Source organism: Ascaphus truei, chromosome 5 (assembly GCF_040206685.1).
Source record: "Ascaphus truei isolate aAscTru1 chromosome 5, aAscTru1.hap1, whole genome shotgun sequence".
Classification (NCBI taxonomy): domain Eukaryota; kingdom Metazoa; phylum Chordata; class Amphibia; order Anura; family Ascaphidae; genus Ascaphus; species Ascaphus truei.
This window is the reverse complement of record NC_134487.1, coordinates 42,347,709-42,367,746: the sequence shown is the minus strand read 5'-3', so window position 1 is coordinate 42,367,746 and position 20,038 is coordinate 42,347,709. Positions and strand designations below refer to the sequence as shown.

Here is a 20,038-nt window from a genome sequence, read left to right as displayed (position 1 = left end):
GTGAAGAGTGATGGGGAGAGACAGAGGACAGAGCGAGAGGGGTGGTGGTGGAAAGAGACAGTCTATCGCTTCACTTGCCCCCCCCCCCCCTCTCTCTCAGGACCACTTACCGGGATTCTGTTTCCTCTTCTTTAGATGGAGGGTAATGGGGGAGAGATACAGGGGATGGGGTTGGGGGAGAGAGGAAGGGGGAGTGAAAGTGTACGCATAGGTTAAAATGACTGTTTATAAAAAACATTTCCTGGTGAGGCCTGAGTCTTGCAGTCAGACTTAAAATTCACTCCAAGCAATTCTGAGTTTGCCGGGCCTGGTCTAGAAAAAGAACTAGACATGGAAAGAATATGTGGAAGAGTTCCTTCAAAGTATAACACTGGAATTAACCCACAGAATAATGTTTGGGATACAAGGGGTGCCCCAAATATGGGTCTTGCATAAGGTGTGTGTGTATACACACACACACACACACACACACACACACACACACACACACACACACACACACACACACACACACACACACACACACACACACACACACACACACACACACACACACACACACACCTTATGCAAGACCCTTCATCTTTGGGGCATCCCAAACATTGTTCTGTGGGTTAATTCCATATATATATGTAGCCAGGTCCCCCCTCGCGCACTCACCCCCTCCTTCCCCGTTGCGAGCGCGCGGTGTGTGTTGCGGCCGGTTGCTATGACGCGATCGGGCCGGTTGCTATGGCGCGGTCGGGCGGTTGCCGGGGACGCGATCGGGCCGGTTGCCGAGGCCGCGATCGCGTTGCTGGGGTCCCCGGCGGCCGGTGAGCAGGGCGCCGCCATGCTAGGTCTGTTGCGCATGCGCAGTGACCCAGACAGCGCGGGAAGGCCCCAGATAGCTCGCGCATGCGCGAGAGGAGTCTGCCAGCCCCCAGGGTGCATAGGGCAGAGCCACATGACTCCAGGGAGCCAATAGGGCTGAGGGATTGCCTGGGAATAGAAAGGATACATTTCGCGGGGTTTTGCAGCCACGCAGTTAGTCAGGATCCGGACCAGCTAGGGGTAAGAGGTGGATGCAGGGGTCAGTGACCCTCTGCATTAGGCCAGCAGCCCCCAAGGTCCCAGTTAGGTCCTGAGCCACCTAGTAGTTTGTGGAGCTTAGGGACAGGCCCTAGATAGGGACACTGCCCCATTAATTGGTTGCTTAGTCAGGGACACAGTGCTGAATCCGTGCGGCCCTGCGAGGTGGGTTCTGGGCTCAGAACACCACCTACAACCCTGGGACTAAGGTGATATTATCCGCGCTGGAATTCACCCAACGCGGTGTGGAGGACAACGTCGGATCGGGGGAATCTCCAGTGATATCGCGGTACCCGTGGCTGGAGCCCCGGGCAGGTAACCTACCATTCACGTGCACCAACAAGGCCTAATCACCAGACATTGTGGCTGCGCAGTCACACATATATACAGACATTGGTGTTTGACATTTGGGAGTGCGAGACATTTGGGTGGGGGTTACTGGACACAGGGTGGGGTCACTCTGTGGGAGGTTAGCGTCCGCCGTGACGCCTAGAGGTTGTAGCGTCCGCCGTGGCGCAGAGTGGTTAGCGTCCGCCGTGGCGCAGAGTGGTTAGCGTCCGCCGTGGCGCATAGTGGTTAGCGTCCTGTGTGACGCCACATGTGGCTCCTCTAGAGAGGAGTCATGGTTATGTGATGTGTGATAATATATGTTTTGCTATGCAGTAAAGCCAGTCCTGTTTTATATTTGCTCGCTTTGTGTGGTTGTTTCCTGTGAGGGTCTCCTCCCACTCCGTTGGGATCCCTCCCAGGTGGAGGCGTTGCACCCAGAGATGTATAACATGCATGTACCCCAGGTTCCCCAAGCGGAGGCTTAGGCTCCTGAGAGCCACACAGGTTGCACAGCAGGTAGTAGCGGTTGTATTCATAGGGAATACCCGTTACATATATATACACACACGCGCACGCGCACGCGCACACGCGCACACGCGCACGCACACGCACACGAACACACACCCACACACACACACACACACACACACACACACACACATACACACACACACACACACACACACACACACACACACACACACACACACACACACACACACTGATGCAAGATGAGAGAACAGAAACAAACAACCAAAAATATGGGATAGGCAAGATCTACTTTAACAATGCACCCTAGAAAGAAAAACAGGTAACAAAATTATAACCCAGTTGATAAGGCAAAAAGGGAAGCCAAAGGGATAGTGAGTCCTAATATAAGCACTCAATAATATCACCAAAGGGGAAGTGAGTGTTCTCCTTGGAGTCGGGGAACAATTTATTTTTCCCCTTCTGAGACATTGTTGAATAGTGTTTCACTGGGGTTTTTTGTTTGCCTTCCTCTAGATCAAAATACTGTAAATACAAATATAGGATAAGTATCTGTCTCGGATACTCAGGCTCCCAAAGTGCTACAGAATGTCTTTGCACTGCCAAAATAATATAAGTCTACAGTATGTATCAAGGCAATTTTGGAGCTAAACTGGGGCATGTAACTATATACCTACTGTGTGTATCAAAGCATTTTGCTCCAAGTTTGCCCCAGCTTGCACATTGGGGAGTGTCAGTAGGAGGAGTTGCATGGTGTACTGTACATATAACAATGTGCATGTTAGCACCCAGAATCCCTGGCTGCAGTGGAAGCATTGTATGCTAAGAGATAATGGTAAAAAGCAGGGTTGCAGACCTGGTTCTTACCTGTACATAACACACACATTCCCAGCACGCTCTTAACTCCAACACCCACCACATTTTATATATGTAGCCCTGGTAAGAAAGGGGGCTATATGTCTTCTCTCCTACTGGTATAAGCCCTGGTAAGGGCAGGCTGCCAGTAGTTATCATGGGTTTCCCCCACATCAAGCCCTGCTCTGAGTGGTGGAAGTAGGTCACCTGACCCTGTGTGGAAGGCGTAGACACAGGGGCGGTACCTGCTGATGTCATGAAGGGGAGGGCTGTCTCAATTTAGAGTGTGCCTGTTCCTGTCAGTGACAGTAGTGCAGTCCTGGGTACAGTCCTGAGGATTTAGTGTTGGAGTGTCTGACTGGACAGTCAGAGTATGTGAGCTAGCTAGGTTCCTGAGGAGTAGGGCCTAGTGAGTTATAGGTGGACCAATACCTGTCACCATGCATAGGGGGTGAGGGAAGAGCTAGCCCCACCCTGAGTGCCCGTGGCTTGGGGTGGAGGCAGGGAGAAGAGATACCATCCTGAGGGAGAGCAGTCTGGAGGAGGGGAACAAGCTGTACCTGACTGTCTGTGATCCTGCTGCCATTTCTGCACTGAATAAAGAGCTGCTGCTGATTTTACATAAAGACTGTCTGAGACTGGAATCTCTTGTCCCTGAGAGGGGGACTCTCTGTAAGGGTTCCACCCCATACCCCTGGGGCTTAACAGAGATGGAGGCATTCACCCCAGAAACCTGGTCCTGTCACCCCATGCCATCGCGGGAGACTCAGGCCCTTCTGTTACCTACAGGTATGCACCACACACAGACACGTAACCAGACCCTAGTACAGAGGGGGGGGGGCAATCTGTGATTGGCCCCGGGAAGAGTGGTTACATATATATATATGTGACCAATGTATATAAACAAAAGTCAGGGTGTGCCCAATGCTACATCCAATTGACAAAACATATAAAGTATAAAGTTTAAATACTTCAAGTATTTAAACTTTATACTAATTACTATATGTTTTGTCAATTGGATGTAGCATTGGGCACCCTCTGTCTTTTGTTTGTATACATTGGCCACGCTCAGTAGCACTCTTATTGACGTGTGTGTGTTTGTGTATGTGTGTGTGTGTGTGTGTGGTGTGGTGTTGGAGTTAGAGCGTGCTGGCAATGTGTGTGTTAATTTAGTTCCTGACTGGTAACAGTTCTTGGAGGTAGGTGGCCCCTCCTCCCAGAGCTCACACCTCTGCACCTTTTTAACTTGGGAGGTGCTAGCATTTTGCTGAATGGACAGGACTCACTGTGGTTGCTTCCCCTAATACAGAGGTAAAAGGAAGGGTTTACAATTTAGTGGTAGGACCTGCATTAATTTTGGTATTCCTTGACTTGGTATGCAGGCTTTTGACGCTTTGGCCAAAGGGTTTAACTAAATAACCAAGTAAATATTATTATTGAAGTATTTAAACTTTATACTTTATATGTTTTGTCAATTGGATGTAGCATTGGGCACCCCTATCTTTTGTTTGCTTACCTGTACATATGCTGGAGCTCTGCTCCAAAAAACAGAGCAGTGCGTCTAAACACTCTGCGTTCATACATAAACCCCATACAGTAGTTTTGTTTGAATATAGTTAAACTACTGTAAAGTGCTGAATAGAAACTGAGCTGGGGAGAGAAATAAAAGGGTAAAGCGATATAAGCAATAACCCAAAGTCTACTAGCCACAACCACAAAGGGATTGTGTCCCTACAAATATCCCTCCAAAATAGAAATGGAATAGAGGGGGTGGGCACAAGACTATAGTAATATGCAATATAATGAGACCCAAGGGATCAACAAAAATCTGGCAAGTACCACATTACAGTACTGTGTGTTTTCTACTCAGAATTTCAATTGCAATGTTCAAATCTCTCTCTTTACAATCTATCCATCCATCATCTACCCATTAGGGGATTTCTTCACAAAGAGCATCGAGTGCTGTCTGTCTCCCATCTAATGTGTATCCTACAAGTTCACATACTACATACTGTACTTAAGAAATATAGTTCTTTGTTCATGCTTTAACATTTAGTTATATTGTGTTTGATAGAAACAAAACAAACATTTGTATACATATTTAACCAGGTTATTCTAAAAAGGTAATTGATAACCCAATATTTTGTAATGAAAATAACAATGCAATGATAATGCCAACATTGTCTGGTTGTAGCCACTCCCAGCTTCACATTGCAAGCCCAGTAAACCATCCTCACACTGATGAGACCCAAAAGACCAAAACAGTTGTCTGGGAGTAGTTTTACTAGCTCTTCCCTTCTTTAACCCAAGCTGTGCTGAAAAGTTGTGTAATGCTACAAGAAGCTGAAGGAGTGGCTCAGTGAGTAAAGACTCTGGCACTGAGTTTGCAGCATGGGAACCCAGTTTAATTCCTGGCGTTGGCTCCTTGTGACCTTGGGCAAGTCACTTTATCTCCCTATGCCTCAGACACCAAAAACATAGATTGTAAATTCTACGGGGCAGGGTCTATGTCAGCAAAATGTCTTTGTAAAGCGCTACGTAAAACTAGCAGCGCTATACAAGAGCAAACAACTATTGTTATTATTATAATTATTATTATTATAATGTGGCAGGCATAAGCTTATAGGGTTCCATGTTAAAATAGGGAAGAAGCAAAAAGTGACACACTGTATGACCCTTTGCATGTCATTACTCAGACTCCCTGGTTGTGGGCAGTGGAAACATTGTATGCTAAGAGATAGTGGGGAAAGGCAGGGTTGTGTACCTGTCTCAGACATGTGAATTTGCTCATAAGTCATATTTTTATTTGATATATATTTACTGGCTATGCATCTTAACCCTGGCTGTGCTTAAAGCTGTGACCACGCAGCAAGCTTTAGCCTATAGGGAACCATGTTTAAAATGGTTTTGAAGCAAAAAGTGGCACTGTGTGCTCATTTGCATGTCATTTCCCAGAATCCCTTGCTACAGTGGGTGTGCTGGGTGATGATGGTGAAAGGCGGGGTTGCAGACCTGCCTAAGACATGCAAATTAACATACAGTTATATTTCCATTATGCTTTGCTGTGGAGGGTTTTTGTCACTTTTTTTTACTCACCATAACTAAGTATGGTAAAACCCATCCTCATTGCTTCAGCTTTGCATAGCCAGTTACCAACCCCACACTGATGAGACCCATTAAGGTTAAAACAGCTGTCTGTGGATGGGCTTTCTGGCTATGCCTCTTAACCCTGGCTGTGCTCAAAGCTGTGACCATGCAGCAAGCTTAAGCCTATAGGGATCCATGTTTAAAATGGTTTTGAAGCAAAAAGTGGCACTGTGTGCTCATTTGCATGTCATTTCCCAGAATCCCTTGCTGCAGTGGAAGTGCTGTGTGCTGGGTGATAATGGTGAAAGGCGGGGTTGCAGACCTGCCTAAGACATGCAAATGAGCATACAGTTATATTTCCACTTGATATATATATATATATATATAAAAATGAAATGCTTAATCTCTTTTTTTTTTTTTTTAGTAGCTCTCTTAACTTGGATGTAATGACAGTGACTGTAACAGGGCTCTTAAATGCAATGAAGAAGCACAAGAAAGTGCCCTCTGTCCAGCTAGGGGCATTGCGTGTCATGTTACAGATTGTGTTTGATGGTAAGTGCATTTGACTTTAATACTGTGGTATCTGGGAAAAATTCATCCCATAGAGAAGAACTAACCTGCCCTCTTGTGGCCAGCCTCATTGTTTGAAAAGGATCTCTTGTATAAAGATTATTTTTTTTCCCTGTTAGTTGCCATTGTATTTTGGAAACTTATCCCAGTATCTACTTAAACTCCGTTATGCCTTATATTTGAAGCACTGATCATGTTTCATAAATGTTTACAATTCATTAAATGCTTTTGGTTGTATTTTTCATTTTGTATTCTTTTAGATGCAACATTAAAACGGCAAAACGGTCCACTGGATTCAATGGGAACTGCTTGCTTAAATCTCCCACTGAAGGTGATAAAGAACCAATGTTTATTGGAAGGAACTCACAATTTAGTCTTGCAGGCGCTGAATAAAGTACGTACAACTCCCCACATTCAGCACATTGCAAAGGTGCTTAAAAGTTGCATCATTCTGTGATTTGACTCCTTTGCTTTCACATTTGCCATCAACTGCAAAGATAAATAATTCTATTATGTGTTTTTAATATTCCCATGATTAATACGGGATGGTCTTTCCCCAAGGTGGGCAAATACCATCATTTTTTTACTTCTGACGTCCATCTGCTGTAACAGCGAAGAATTGACAGGCTTCAAATACTTGGCATGCTTTTTATGTACAGTATTTCCACCTACACAAACTATATATTAAGCATTTTCTCAGATGACCTAGACACTGCGTTCCTTTAATTGTAGTTCCTCTGCCTTCTTTCCCATAGCTGCAAGCTGCTTGAATGCAAGGTGGTGGCGGATGTTTCCATTCAATGGATGGAATATCCAGTGGTTATTGTTGATGGCAAAGAGTAGTGTTAGGCTAACTTTTTTTTTCTTCCTCTGTAAAAAACAAATATGTGGCCCTCACATTCCTTAAAAGAACGAAAGTGCCCCTTTACCAGAAAAAAAGTTAAAACCTCGTACTTAAATTTAAAAAGTTGTTATAAATGTTAGGTGTATTAAATTGGTCGTTAGTACAAAAGAAACGGCAAAATATCAGAATACAGAATTACAGCGTAATCAGAGTTCTCATATAGCACTGAAGGTGCCTGCAGTGTTGTATTCAGTAGTACAAGCACAATGAAGTCCTGCCTAGAAAAAGATTAATATATAATAATTATTCATTAGAAGAAGCCATGGCGAAACGCGCATTGGGGCGGGCCTTAGCTACGTCCTCTCTGACCTGGATGATGCATGATGCACATTGGCGTGCACGCCTGTAATGTATTGTCTCTGCCTGTTCGAGTCTGTGGCAATTACATTTTTGTAGTTGGAGATCGAACCTCAACTGATGTTTCTCATACCGTTGGACTTGCCTTGCATTATGGTGGTATTGTAGTACTCTTTTCATGGGCACACACATTAATTTCATGGGCACACGTATTCAATGTATATTATGTGCATTTTGTATATAAGTGATTAACAACGGTATAGTACATAACTAGTGCATATTAAGGGTATTCCTAGCATATTTACATATTAAGTGTACTTTTATTTCATATATTTTTTTTGCGTGTAGGTACCTTTCTGGGATATTGTTATCTCTCTAGACCGGCCAGTCCAGACTTTTGCAGGGAATAATTACTTTTTTTTCCCTGCTGAGTTTTTATTTACTTCTAGACTAAGATTTTCTTCTTTATTGTATTTACCCAGGATTGGGACTGTTGTAGCATGTGAGTTTATCATGCAGATTACTCTGTCTCTTATTTTATGTCAATTAGAGGGCGTTCATTAGTGTTTTTTATGTTTTAGTTTGTCGAAATAAACTTTTTGTATTTTTTTGGTATACCCAGAGTGCTTATTTTTGAGGTTTTTTTTTCTCCCCTTTTTTTCTTCTTCTATATTATATACCTTACCGCACTATTAGAGCTAACATTTTTTACATTTGTAGTATTTTGTTAGTATTTCTTTAATTTCTAGTGGGTTGCATTTATTTTAGTTTCCAGAGCGGCTTTTCTTTTTATGTTCAGTTATATAATAATTAGTGTTTGCAGCAAGTTTCATTTCATTTAATTAATTTTTTCTTTAGTTTGTTGGAAATCCTGCTATTCAAGAATGTGGTCTGAAGGTTCTTGGGAGTTTAGCTGAATGCTCAGGTGCCCTGGAGCTGTTCTCACATCAGGGTGCTATGGATACCATACTTCATACGCTTCAGATGTATCCTGGAAACCGAGGTGAATAATGTTTGGCATTTCAGTTCTACAGACACTTGTATAATCACTTCATAGACATGTCTCAGACAGGTCGGCAACCCTGCTTTTCCCCATTATCTCTTAGCATACAGTGCTTCCACTGCAGTCAGGGATTCTGGGAAATGACATGCAAATAAGCACACAGTGTCACTTTTTGCTTCATGTCCATTTTAACATGGACCCCCATAAGCTTATGCCTGCCATATTACACAGCTTTTTAGCACAGTCTAGGTTAAAGAAGTGCATAGTCCGTAAACCTACCCACAGATAGCTGTTTTGACCTTTTGGGTCTCATTAGTGTGAGGATGGTTATAGTTGATTTGCAATGTGAAGCTGGAATAGGTTTCAACCACACACTGGTGTTTTTCGACCAAACATCTGCTTTACAAAGTATAATTATTTAAAAAAAAACTCAAGACCTTATAGTTACACTTGTATGGGATTCATATGACAATAATACTTTGTTTTGGCACTATGTATATGTATTTCATGTCGGTAATGCAATGAGGCTGTTTAATGGGTGGTCATTGGACTAGTCAGGAGTATAGAACTGTACAGTAACTAATATGGGGGAGCACAGCTAGGGGTTAGCACAGGATTTCAAAGGAAACATTTATAACGGACTGATAGTTATACAGGAGTTAAGCGAGGTGGATCTCTGTCTGGATCTTCTAGCATCTTTATATGCAGATTCATATTAATGGAAAACTTTTGCTGAGCTCACAATTCCACACTGGTGTTGTAAACTTATAGCCCTGTACCATTTGAGCCCCATCCATCCCACCCCTTCCCCCACCGTCAGCTGCAGTCCCCCCCCAAATCTTCTGCTCAATCCACTCCCACTCAGGCTTGAAGTGACATCAGACGCCAAGTCGTCCGGAGGAGGTTGGTGGCGTTGGCATGGCGTTTTGGCTCGCCCTGTGGGGCGGCAGTGGTCACAGGCAGTGGTGCAGTGTCAGGCAGTCCAGATATTAGGCAGCATGTGTGGGTGGTGTCCGGGAACACTGTGAAGTGGCAGGCGGACTGGAAGCGGCTACGTGAAGTGTTGGGTGGGCTGGCAGCGGGCGTAGAGCGGAGGTGGAGTTTCATTCTTCATCAGTGTCCGTAGTGAGAGGAGAGCTGGGGATTGGCGTCCGTGGTGGACTCAGCTGAAGTGGCGAGGCCAGGGACGCATTGAGGAGCCGGACTGCGGTTACTGGAAGACCCACCAGTGTGCCGCTTCTCCGTCAGGAGATCGACTGTCCCCAGCAAAACCAGAATAGATAACCAAATATCCATACTGACATCTGCCTCATTAACGCTCGCTCTGCTCCAGCAAATGCTGTACACATCCATGACCTAATCTCTACTCTTTCTCCAACCATTCTTACAATCGCCGAAACCTGGTTAAATGACTTTAATAACACTGCCCTGCATGAAATCATCCCTCAAGGCTGTATAATCTATGCCAACAGACCATCAGGACACTGAGGAGGTGCAGCCTGGGTTTATAAAGAAAAGATTAAACATACAGTCACAAAGAGTAACACTTTTCTTTCTTTTGAACATCTTACCATTACATTTCCTTAACAAGGGATGAGAGCAAGGAGGTGTGTGAGAGGGAGGGTAAGAGAAAGAGAGGGCTTGCAACACTGGGGGCCCTGGTGGAAACTAATTTCCCGATCCCCCAAGAAAGCTGTCCGCTGCCCTGTCTCCAACAGTATGTTTGTAGCCGGTACACTACATGTTTTGGGGCCCTCTCAGACAAGCTGTACCTACTGAACAAATGTGTTTTTTTGTTGTTTTTTTTTGTGTATGTGGTGAGCTGTGAACGCTTTCAATAGGAATTTCTTGGTAGTATCTCATTTCAGCACTGCAAGAACTGCAGGTGTGTACTTATGTTTATGTGCAATACATTGGAGGATCTCTATAAATTACATCACCAATCTTACAAAATGGCAACTGGCTGTTTTCACATAGAAAGCCCCATTGACTTCAGTGGTCTTCTGTGCGATTGCAATAAATTGGTGCTATTGCTGTTTACATAATAATTAGGGCCAGAGGCAGGAAACTATACAGCAGCCATCTTTAAATAGAGCAAGTGCCCTTCATTGAATAAGATTTTCTGAAACTGGGGAGTCTTGGGGTGACACAGTCCTACTCTAGACGACCTCCAAATTCAGGCCACGTCCAGATAAATGTAGTGTAGATAGAGCAGATTTCTGCAATAAAACAAATAAAACATAGGCTATTGTGCCTTTTCTTTTTAGTACTCAGAATTTGGTTGTCAATTAAGTGTTAAAGCAGCCGCCTGCCCTGAACTCCATATTTTGCATTACATTTTTAAATTGACTTTTATAAGATCTCGTCTTGCCCTTTCCAAAGCTGTATTTATTTTTTTAAATCTGACACTCCAAGGAGATATAGGAAATATTAAATGTCTGGGAGGTTAAAATGAACCTCTTCCTAGAGCCCACTGCAGTGGTAGCCTCAGAAACTAAAGATTAAGAAGATACTAACATTATATAAGTTGAACTCATACAGGTTTCTAGGAGAGTTGCTGCTTTGAAGGACCAATGCTCACAGACAAAAGGAGGTGGCTAAAGAGAATGTAACCACCATTAAACATTATTTTGAAATACAGGATTGAAGCATCTCCGGAGCTGATTCGTTTTGGCTCTTGGAACTCCCTGCTTCTAGAGATACTTACCTCTAAAGGAGGTACTGGTATCTCTGCAGTTTTCTGCAGTCTGAAGCGCCCAGTCACATGGGCCAATAGGAAGCTGAACCTGATGACATCACAGCTTCCTATTGGCCCACAGAGCCCGGGAGCTTTGACAATCAGCCACAATGTGAACTCTGGAGTGGCTATCGGCACCCACTACGGAGGTAAGTATCTCTCCAGAAACGGGGTCCCTCGAGCTGAAATTAATTGGGTTCAGATCTGAAAACCCCCTGCTTCAATCCAGTAGAAAAAAATGAAAAAGTAAAACGGCCTGGATTGCATCTTTAAAATTCGGCTGACCAGGTTAACAAACTAAGTGACATATATATATACATGTTAAAAATGGTTTTTGAAGCAAAAAGTGGCACTGTGTGCTCATTTGCATGTCATTTCCCAGAATCCCTTGCTGCAGTGGAAGTGCTGTGTGCTGGGTGATAATGGTGAAAGGCGGGGTTGCAGACCTGCCTAAGACATGCAGATGAGCATACAGTTGTATTTACATATATATTTACATATATATACATTTATATATATATATTTAGTTTTTTTTTTTAAAGACTACTGATAATAAACTGCATTGCCTAAAAAGTCAGAAATCGGTCGCCCATATTTAACCCTTTCAAAACAGGTGATGTCCCTTGGTTTATTTTGGCACTGAATGGGACTGCACCTTTACTAGATGAAGACGGATTGAAATATAATGGTTAAACCCAGATTTTCTGGTTTGATTTTCTACTAACATTTCATCTTGTGACCTTAATTGCATTGTCATCTCTTAGAAATTCAGTACTTTGGATTATCTCTTTTTGCATCTTTGATTACGAAAAAAACTGTGTGCATCGAAACAATGCACCTTCTGTCAACACACCTAGTCCCTACATTGCAACGGTATAAGGAGGACATCAAAATACAAGAGCAGGTATGTTTTACAGAAAAGATGGGGATCATCCTAAAAATCTATTTCTATTTAGAAAAATATTTATATCTCAGATTTATATATTGTAAATGCGTTTTGGTGAGTAATTTTATAGTTTTAATGTTATATTTTACAATTAATTTGTGTTTTCTTTAGGGATTTTGGACTGCCTTAACATTAATCAAGTTATCACCTAGTTTTGCAAAGCTTTTGGAACTAGAGGCATTTGACACAGTACTTTTCTACCAGATATCCATGTGTTTGGCCAACAGACGGGAGCAGAAGGTACTGTATTTCTTATTTTGTTCACTATACTCCTTTTTGTGTCTGTGCTGACCAAAGGGGAGATGCTTAGAGTACAAAGAAAATCACATTTCCCTTACAAATGGTCATACACTGTTGGTCTCGGCACTCAATGATGAATGAGGCTACAACTTTTTTTTTTTTTTTTTAACCTGATTTGTATTCATGATATCATTCAGAATCGGCACAGACTTCTCTTGCAGACCTGCCAACAACCATTGGTTCGTTAGTTACAATGTCAGACTTAAAAAAAAATATTTGTACAATTCTATTTACACTACATTAGCCAACTACAAAACCAATGAGCATTAGTTAAGGTGCTTTGTTTACTTCAAACAAGTACTGCTTTATTTGTTCATTGTTTTTCAGAATGCTGTTTTGTTCTGGTTTAGTTTCAGAGCTTGTGCTGTAGATGCTTTGCTGAAATGACTTCTGATGAGGAATTAAAAAACAAATTACTGGAGAAAGCATGTGCTGAAAATCACAACGTCATAGTGGAATGCTTACTTTTATTGGGAGCAGATGTTAATAAGAAAACAAAGTACACTTCCTTAATAGTTCAGGTACTGTAAGACATGCAAAGTTTTAGTTGGTGAAACGTGAAGATACATTTTTTTTTTTGGTCAATATTTTGTGTGATCTTCCTCATTGTTTTTGCTAATGGTGGTTAAACAAACTTTTTCATGCATGTAAACTAAAGCAGAAATCTTCCCCATATTTTTGTTTTCTGCCGTTCTGAACTGGAAGAAGAGTTTTTTTTTTCTTGTTGAATTCAGTTTGGGAAATAATTATTGCCTTGTACCGGGATATTCAGGAATTAAAAATGGCCGCAGGGAACAGAGAAAGTCGTAATTGACATGTGATTCATTGCTTTAAAAAAGCCATTTCCAAATGTGTTAACTCTTCTCCTAATGGAACTCTCACATTAAAAGCAAGCCGTTTATTTTTAATGTTTTTTTTACCATGGCAAAGAATGCAAGCTGAAACATATTGACCTAGATTTCCTAAGCACCAGGAGTGCAGGAACTATTTTTGGGGTGGAGTTGCTTTAGTATCAATAATTGGTTACATACCTTCATTACCATAATGTAAAAATGTATAAACCCATGGGGTCTGCAGCACCCTACACACCCTTACATCCAGACCCTATGCTACGTAAATAGAACTAAACTGGACCAGACACTAACCATGAGTTACTGCCTTATTCACTAAGGTAATATGTGTAGTCGAACTCGGCGTGTGGTTAAAGCAACGTTGTTTTGTGATAACCGTGTTATGCAAGTCTTGGCATTACTCCCAGCCAGGTGCTGAAACTGAGCTTTTGCGAGAGAGGAGAGAACGATTAGCCAACGCTCCATGTGGGGAGATATATGGGAACAAACCTCTGCGGTACCTGGGAATGTTCTGTGCAGTACAAGTTCTGTTTGATATTGGAGTCGAATGACATCACACCAATCCTATGGTGTAGTGGTAGAGAATCCCTAACAGTGTATGGAGGGTCATGGGTTTGATTCCTGCTTGGTATGACCCTTCATACACTGTTAGGGATTCTCCACCACTACACCATAGGATTGGTGTGATGTCATTGGACTCTATTATCAAACGTAACTTGTACTGCACAGAACTGCCTTTCAGTAACGTGTACTAGAATTTAAGTTTGATAATAGAGTATATGACATCACATCAATCCTATGGTGCAGTGGTAGAGAATCCCTATTAGTATATGAAATGGTGACTGATAGAGGGCACGGACTGCCTGTTAAAAAAAAACTCTGTAAAATCCAAATGCCTCTAATGTTTTATTTAGGAAGTCCCACCTTATCCTATCAAATGCTTTCTCTGCCTCTAGACTCAGCAGCATAGCTTTCAGTTTAGATTTGTGTATCTGATCAATAACATTAATAATTTTTCTTGTATTGTCTGACACCTGGCGCTCGCTCACAAATCCCACCTGGTTGTAGTGAATTAATTTTGGGAGTATTAAATTCAATCTGTTGGCTAAAATGTTGCTATAGATTTTCAAATCCTTGTTAAGCAGTGAGATTGGCCTGTAGCTACTACAACATAAAGGGTCCTTTCCCTCTTTAGGTATCACCACTATATTGCCTTTCGTCATCTGTGGAGGAATTTGTTTTCCACTGAGAATATCATTAAATAGATCTAACAGACAAGGTCCTAAAATTGCTATAACATTTTTGTAGTAAAGATTTGAGAAACCATCTGGGCCCGGTGCTTTCGATGGTTTCAAAGAACTGACCGCTCTACCCAAGTCTACCGGAGTTATTGTTGCGTTTTTAAAATCTTATGATCTTCCTCCGTCAATTTCGGGAGGGCACAATCTCTCAGATAATCCTCAATCTGGTTCAAGCCCGGGACTTTAGCATTCCACCGGGGCGTGGTCCGACCATGTAATAGGCCCTAAATCTGAATGGACTAATACTTCTAGTATATTTGGAGATACAAAAATATTATCGATTCTAGAATACGAATCGTGTGGGGGCAAATAGATGGAATAATCTCTCTGCCCTTTATGCGAGCAAAGTCAGGTGTCCAACAGACCAAATTCTTTGATTATCAATCTAAATTGCTTTGCTACACTGTATGTCATTGCAGAGTGTGAATGCCCTGGATGTGTGGACTTGTCCACATCCAGGTCCGGGACCATATTAAAGTCACCTCCTACAATATATAACTGTTCTTGATTATCCCCCATTGACTCCAATATTTCCCTTTGAAAATCAATGTGTCCCTCGTTAGGCGCGTATATATTCACTAGTGTAATATGTTAGCCTGAGAGAAGACCATGGGCCACCCATGACCTCCCTCACTGGTCTTTCTTGACCTCCAGTATCTGGAACGAGATATCCTGTTTTATCAAAATCGCAACCCCCCCTTTTCTTACTGTTAAAAGACGAATAAAATGCAATAGGATATGTCCTGCTAAAAGTATTTGGGGGTTCCTGGGTATCGAAGTGTGTCGTGTTAAAAGACAATATCAACTTTCAAATTTCTAAATTCTTTTAGGGCTTGTCTACGTTTAACATTACTATTAAGACCTTTAACATTCAGGGATACTAACTTCAATGGTACTTGACTTGTCGTTTCTAATGTCGTGTCTCTCTCGTGCGAAAGTTGTGAGCGAAAAACGTTAATGGTTGTAGGGTACAAAAGGGGATAAAAAAACAAAGGGAAGGGACTGTCCCCCTCCGGGAACTTGGGGAAAAACGAAAGCAACAAATATTAAACGATAAGATGAGTGAAACCAGCCACTCATCCCAAGTTTGCGGCCAGACCCTATGTGGCCTAGCGGGCATATGGCCCTACAGGGGGCGACCTGACGTCGGGCATGCAGAGCTTCCACCAACTGCCTCTATCTGATCGACCTCCCCCGATCACGGCCTCACCACAGCTTGATTAGAATATAAAAGAGTAAATAATGAAGGAGCAAGAACCCACTTGAAGCACTCAGTATCCCCTAAATGTATAATGAAATATTTAAAAATAATCTTTAATGCTAAACTAATTAAAATAATGGGTTTTAAAATTCAACAATTGACACACATATATATAAACCCTGTGATGAGTATATAAGATACTCCGGGTCAATATAATAGAGGGAACGTTTGAGGTATATTAGATCAAAACGTTCCCAGGGATCCGATATGCAGTATTCCCTATTAGTGGTAATTAGGTATGCACTGGTATAGGAGGAGGGCTAGCTGATAGCCTGTCCAGAGTAACAGACAGGTCACAAGGTGATAACGTTGAGTGGTGTGAGTCTCATCATAATTGCTAAGTACAAGCAAAGAACAGAGTACACGCGAGCTGTCTGGCAGCTGTTTGACACTAACTAAGCCTTGAGAAAGCATTTCTAATCGCGAAATGAGGGCGAACCAGCTCCGTGACGTCACTGGCCCCTGGACGGCGTGCGAACTAAGGCCAGGGAAAGTACACGCTTTCCCTCAGCCTCAGCGCGCCTCCGCATGGCTGGAGTCTTTCGGCCAAGGCCCCCTCACCCATAGCCGGGACTCTCAATCTGTGTATTCACCGGTTTCGTCCGTTGTTCAGCTGTAGCAAACCGGCACCTGAGAAACAGGCAGCCGACTCCAAACCGTGTTTTAAATAGTCCCTGTAATAGATTAGAAAAAGTATAGAGGGAGACTGGGAGGAAAGTGGAAAGAAGAGAGAAAACAAATGTAGCTGCACATCCGGGATATCTTTCCGTGGGTTGCCGTGTCGCCGGTCAAGGTGATGGCCACGGACTTGTCGAGAGACCCTCAATGCCACAGTCAGTCTTGAATCTTTTATCTTCGGGCAACTGCACCCTCAGCCGATCGTTCGTCATCCGTGTTATCTTCTCGGGGTCTTTGGTACTGACCTGAACCCTTGCTCTGAGTCAGACCCAGTGCCGATAGAAAAGACGCTGATTCCTCGGGATAACGAAGGGTGACCTGTCTGCCTCTATGGTTTACCACCAAATGGAACAGAAAGGCCCACCGGTAACGAATACCCTTTTCCTGAAGCACTGCCGTCACTAGACGCAGCCCTTTCCTCCTCTCAATTGTCATCCTGGACAGATCCTGGAAAATCTGGATGGAATTGTTTTCAAATTCAATTGAGCCGCTGTTTCTGCACCCTTTTATAATCCTTTCCTTGGTTGCATATTGGTGGAGTCGTAGGACTACATCTCAACTTCTTTTCGGGTCTTCGAATCTCGGTCCTAGGGCTCTGTGAGCTCTATCCATCAGGAGATCGCCATCTTCTAACCGGGGTTCAATTGACGGGAACAGTCTCTTAAGGTTTAACTGGAGGGCTTCTACGGAGACCGACTCAAGGACGTGGCGGATTCGTAAATTCTGCGTTCAATCCCTGGTCTCTAGGTCATCTATACCATCCCTCATGGCTCTTATCTCTTCATTGAGACGCAAGACCTCATCATCCGTATTTACCTGATTTTGTAAAGAAATGTCCATTTTATTTTCAAGCTCCGTAGTTCTTTTAGCCAATAAAGAAACTTCTGCTTTAAATTCCTTTACTGCTCTATCCAGAGCTGACTGAAAGCCTGCTTGCATTTCTTTCAGCATGTACTGGAGGTCTTGTTTGGCAATTACTGTGTCTCCTTCTGCCATACTTGGCTCTCTGTCAGGAATGGCTCTCCCCACTACCTCTTCTCCTGCTGTAGCCCTCTCCACCGAGTTTCTCAGGGTGGCCTTTCTATCTTACAAGTCCCCTTCAGATCCTGAAGCCTGCTACTCACCTTCCCTGGTTGTTGTTGTGGCTGCACGCTCCCGTGCGCTCCACGGCGCCATCTTTGAGCCTATTCTCCGCTGCCACAGGCTATAGCGGGAGAGATCGGGCATCCCCGGCTTCGGCGTCTTCATTGCTGCCATCCCTGTAGGTTCCCCCGGGCGGCGCAGCGTCTTGCGGGGCTGATCTGAGCCACGATCGGGGTTTATTACTTATTATGTTGGCGGAGTGCACGGAGCTTCCCTAGCTCGCGTGCCTCCGCAGTGATGTCGGGCGTGCCCCCTCTCAGCAATCTTATCAACATTATAGAGCACCACCATTCATAAATGGTGTATTTCTCACATCTTGTGCTTTACCGTTATCCTAATGTAATTTACAATGCCCAGCCCTCACCAAGCTCTCAACACTAAATTAGCACTAATATCACTGCCATGCTTCCTCTACTACAGCTCAACTCCGTTATAGTGCGGTCCTCGGGGGCCACCCGATCCGACCGCGCTATAACTGGGGTCGCGCTAATTTTAAAAAAAATGTCCGTCGCGCCCGATCGGGAGGGGGGAGGAGGTGGAGTGAGGCGCCGGCAGCCCTACATGTCCCCTAGCAGCCACTGTAGTTCTCCCAGCATTCCCCGCACTCCCCTCAGCAGCTCCGCACCATCCAACCACGGATCCCCGCAACTATCCTCCAGCCTCGCACCGGTCCCCCCCCACCTATTCCCCCCACCCCCCAGCCTTGCGCCGATCCCTGCACCGACCCCCCTGCCTTGCGCCGATCCCCCAGCCTTGCAACGTTCCCCCCCCACCCCAGCAGCCCCACGATGCCCCCAAAGGAGGGCTGTGACATCAAAGGGAGGGGGGGGGCTGTGTGTGTGCTGTGTCTGCTGTGCTGTGTCTGCTGTGCTGTGTGTGCTGTGCTGTGAGTGTATGCAATGTGCTGTGAGTGTATGCAATGTGCTGTGAGTGTATGCAATGTGCTGTGAGTGTGAGCAGTGTGCTGGTGAGAGTGTGCTGTGTGTGCTGGTGCTGTGAGTGTGTGCAGTGTGCTGTGAGTGTATGCCATGTGCAGTGAGTGTATGCAGGATGCTGTGAGTGTGTGCAGTGTGCTGTGTGTGTGTGCAGTGAGTGTATGCTGTGTGCTGTGAGTGTATGTAGTGTGCAGTGAGTGTATGCAGGATGCTGTGAGTTTTTTTTTGTTTTGTTTTTTTTAATTCAGGGTTCATGCTCAAACCGAGTTATAAGCGGATCCGCGTTATAGTGGATCACACTATAACGGGGTTGAGCTGTATTTGTATTTGCTCTAACCTCACTTCTTTCCAAACTACACTTCTTTCTACCATTCACATTATTGCTCCAACTCCATTCATATATCTCCATCTCTCCTTCATTCTCCACTTCTCGGGATCACATGAATTCCTTTCCTGTCTGTGCCTTTTAACACTACTCTGCAATACACCCTGCACTAAAACACAACCCTACAAATCCTCCTCCCATTATTTTTTTCCCATGCTTCCCCTCCTTCCTTTTTGTGATATCTCTGCCAATCTGATCCCTGTCTAATTTCTACATGCTCTTGTCCTTGCCTCCACATCCATTTTTGTCCTACTTGTGATGTAAACTTCTCCAAACTCATACCCATGCCCTTTCAACCTTCCATCCCTCTTCTTTTCACCTGTACCATTTCTGTCTGTACATTACTTATTTTTCTCGCTCCGAGACTTGGCTCACTCAGTCTGACTCTGCATTGCAAGCTGCCATCTGTTATGGCGACCTTTCTTTCTCCCACCCTCCCTGCCATGATCGTAGGGGTGGAGGCATGGGGCTCCTCTTTTTCTCAATTTGCCGTTACCAAACCCTTGCTATTCCTCCCTCTCTTTTCATTCCTTTGAGGCTCACACTGTTGAGCATTTCTCCCTTTCCAGGTGGCAGCCATCTATCACCCACTTACCTCTACTCATCCCGGCTTTGTCTTTCTCCCTGACTCTGACTCTGGGCTCTCCTTCTTTCTCACTCTGACTCCCATTCTCTTTACTTTGGGGACATCAACGGCCATATTTATGACCCCTCTCTCCCTTGGATTTTCCCGCTTTATCTCACTAACCTACTCTTTTGGCCTTCACCAATGGATGGCTACTACACTCATTACACTCTGCTCATTTTACTCAACCTCTCTGCAGCTTTGATACTGTGGGCCAACCTCTTCTTCACATTCTCCATAATCTTGGTAGCGTAACACAGTTCTCTCCTG

At 43.9% G+C, this 20,038-nt stretch overlaps 1 protein-coding gene across 7 annotated transcripts in view; it reads left to right on the top strand.

Moving 5' to 3' along the window:
• The window catches only part of LRRK2 (leucine rich repeat kinase 2), a 162,707-nt gene that overhangs the window by 54,714 nt on the left and 87,955 nt on the right, over positions 1–20,038 (top strand). For 6 of the 7 annotated variants that reach the window (XR_012801632.1, XM_075599741.1, XM_075599744.1 and 3 more), the window contains 6 exons: positions 6,257–6,384; positions 6,663–6,796; positions 8,462–8,606; positions 12,108–12,247; positions 12,401–12,529; positions 12,940–13,110. Coding sequence is in view for 6 of the 7 variants with exons in the window: in XM_075599741.1 (XP_075455856.1) it covers positions 6,257–6,384; positions 6,663–6,796; positions 8,462–8,606; positions 12,108–12,247; positions 12,401–12,529; positions 12,940–13,110 (847 nt within the window). In the remaining variant the exon portion in view is untranslated. The remainder of the gene's footprint in view (positions 1–6,256; positions 6,385–6,662; positions 6,797–8,461; positions 8,607–12,107; positions 12,248–12,400; positions 12,530–12,939; positions 13,111–20,038) is intronic. The other variant, XM_075599742.1, reaches the window with a different exon arrangement.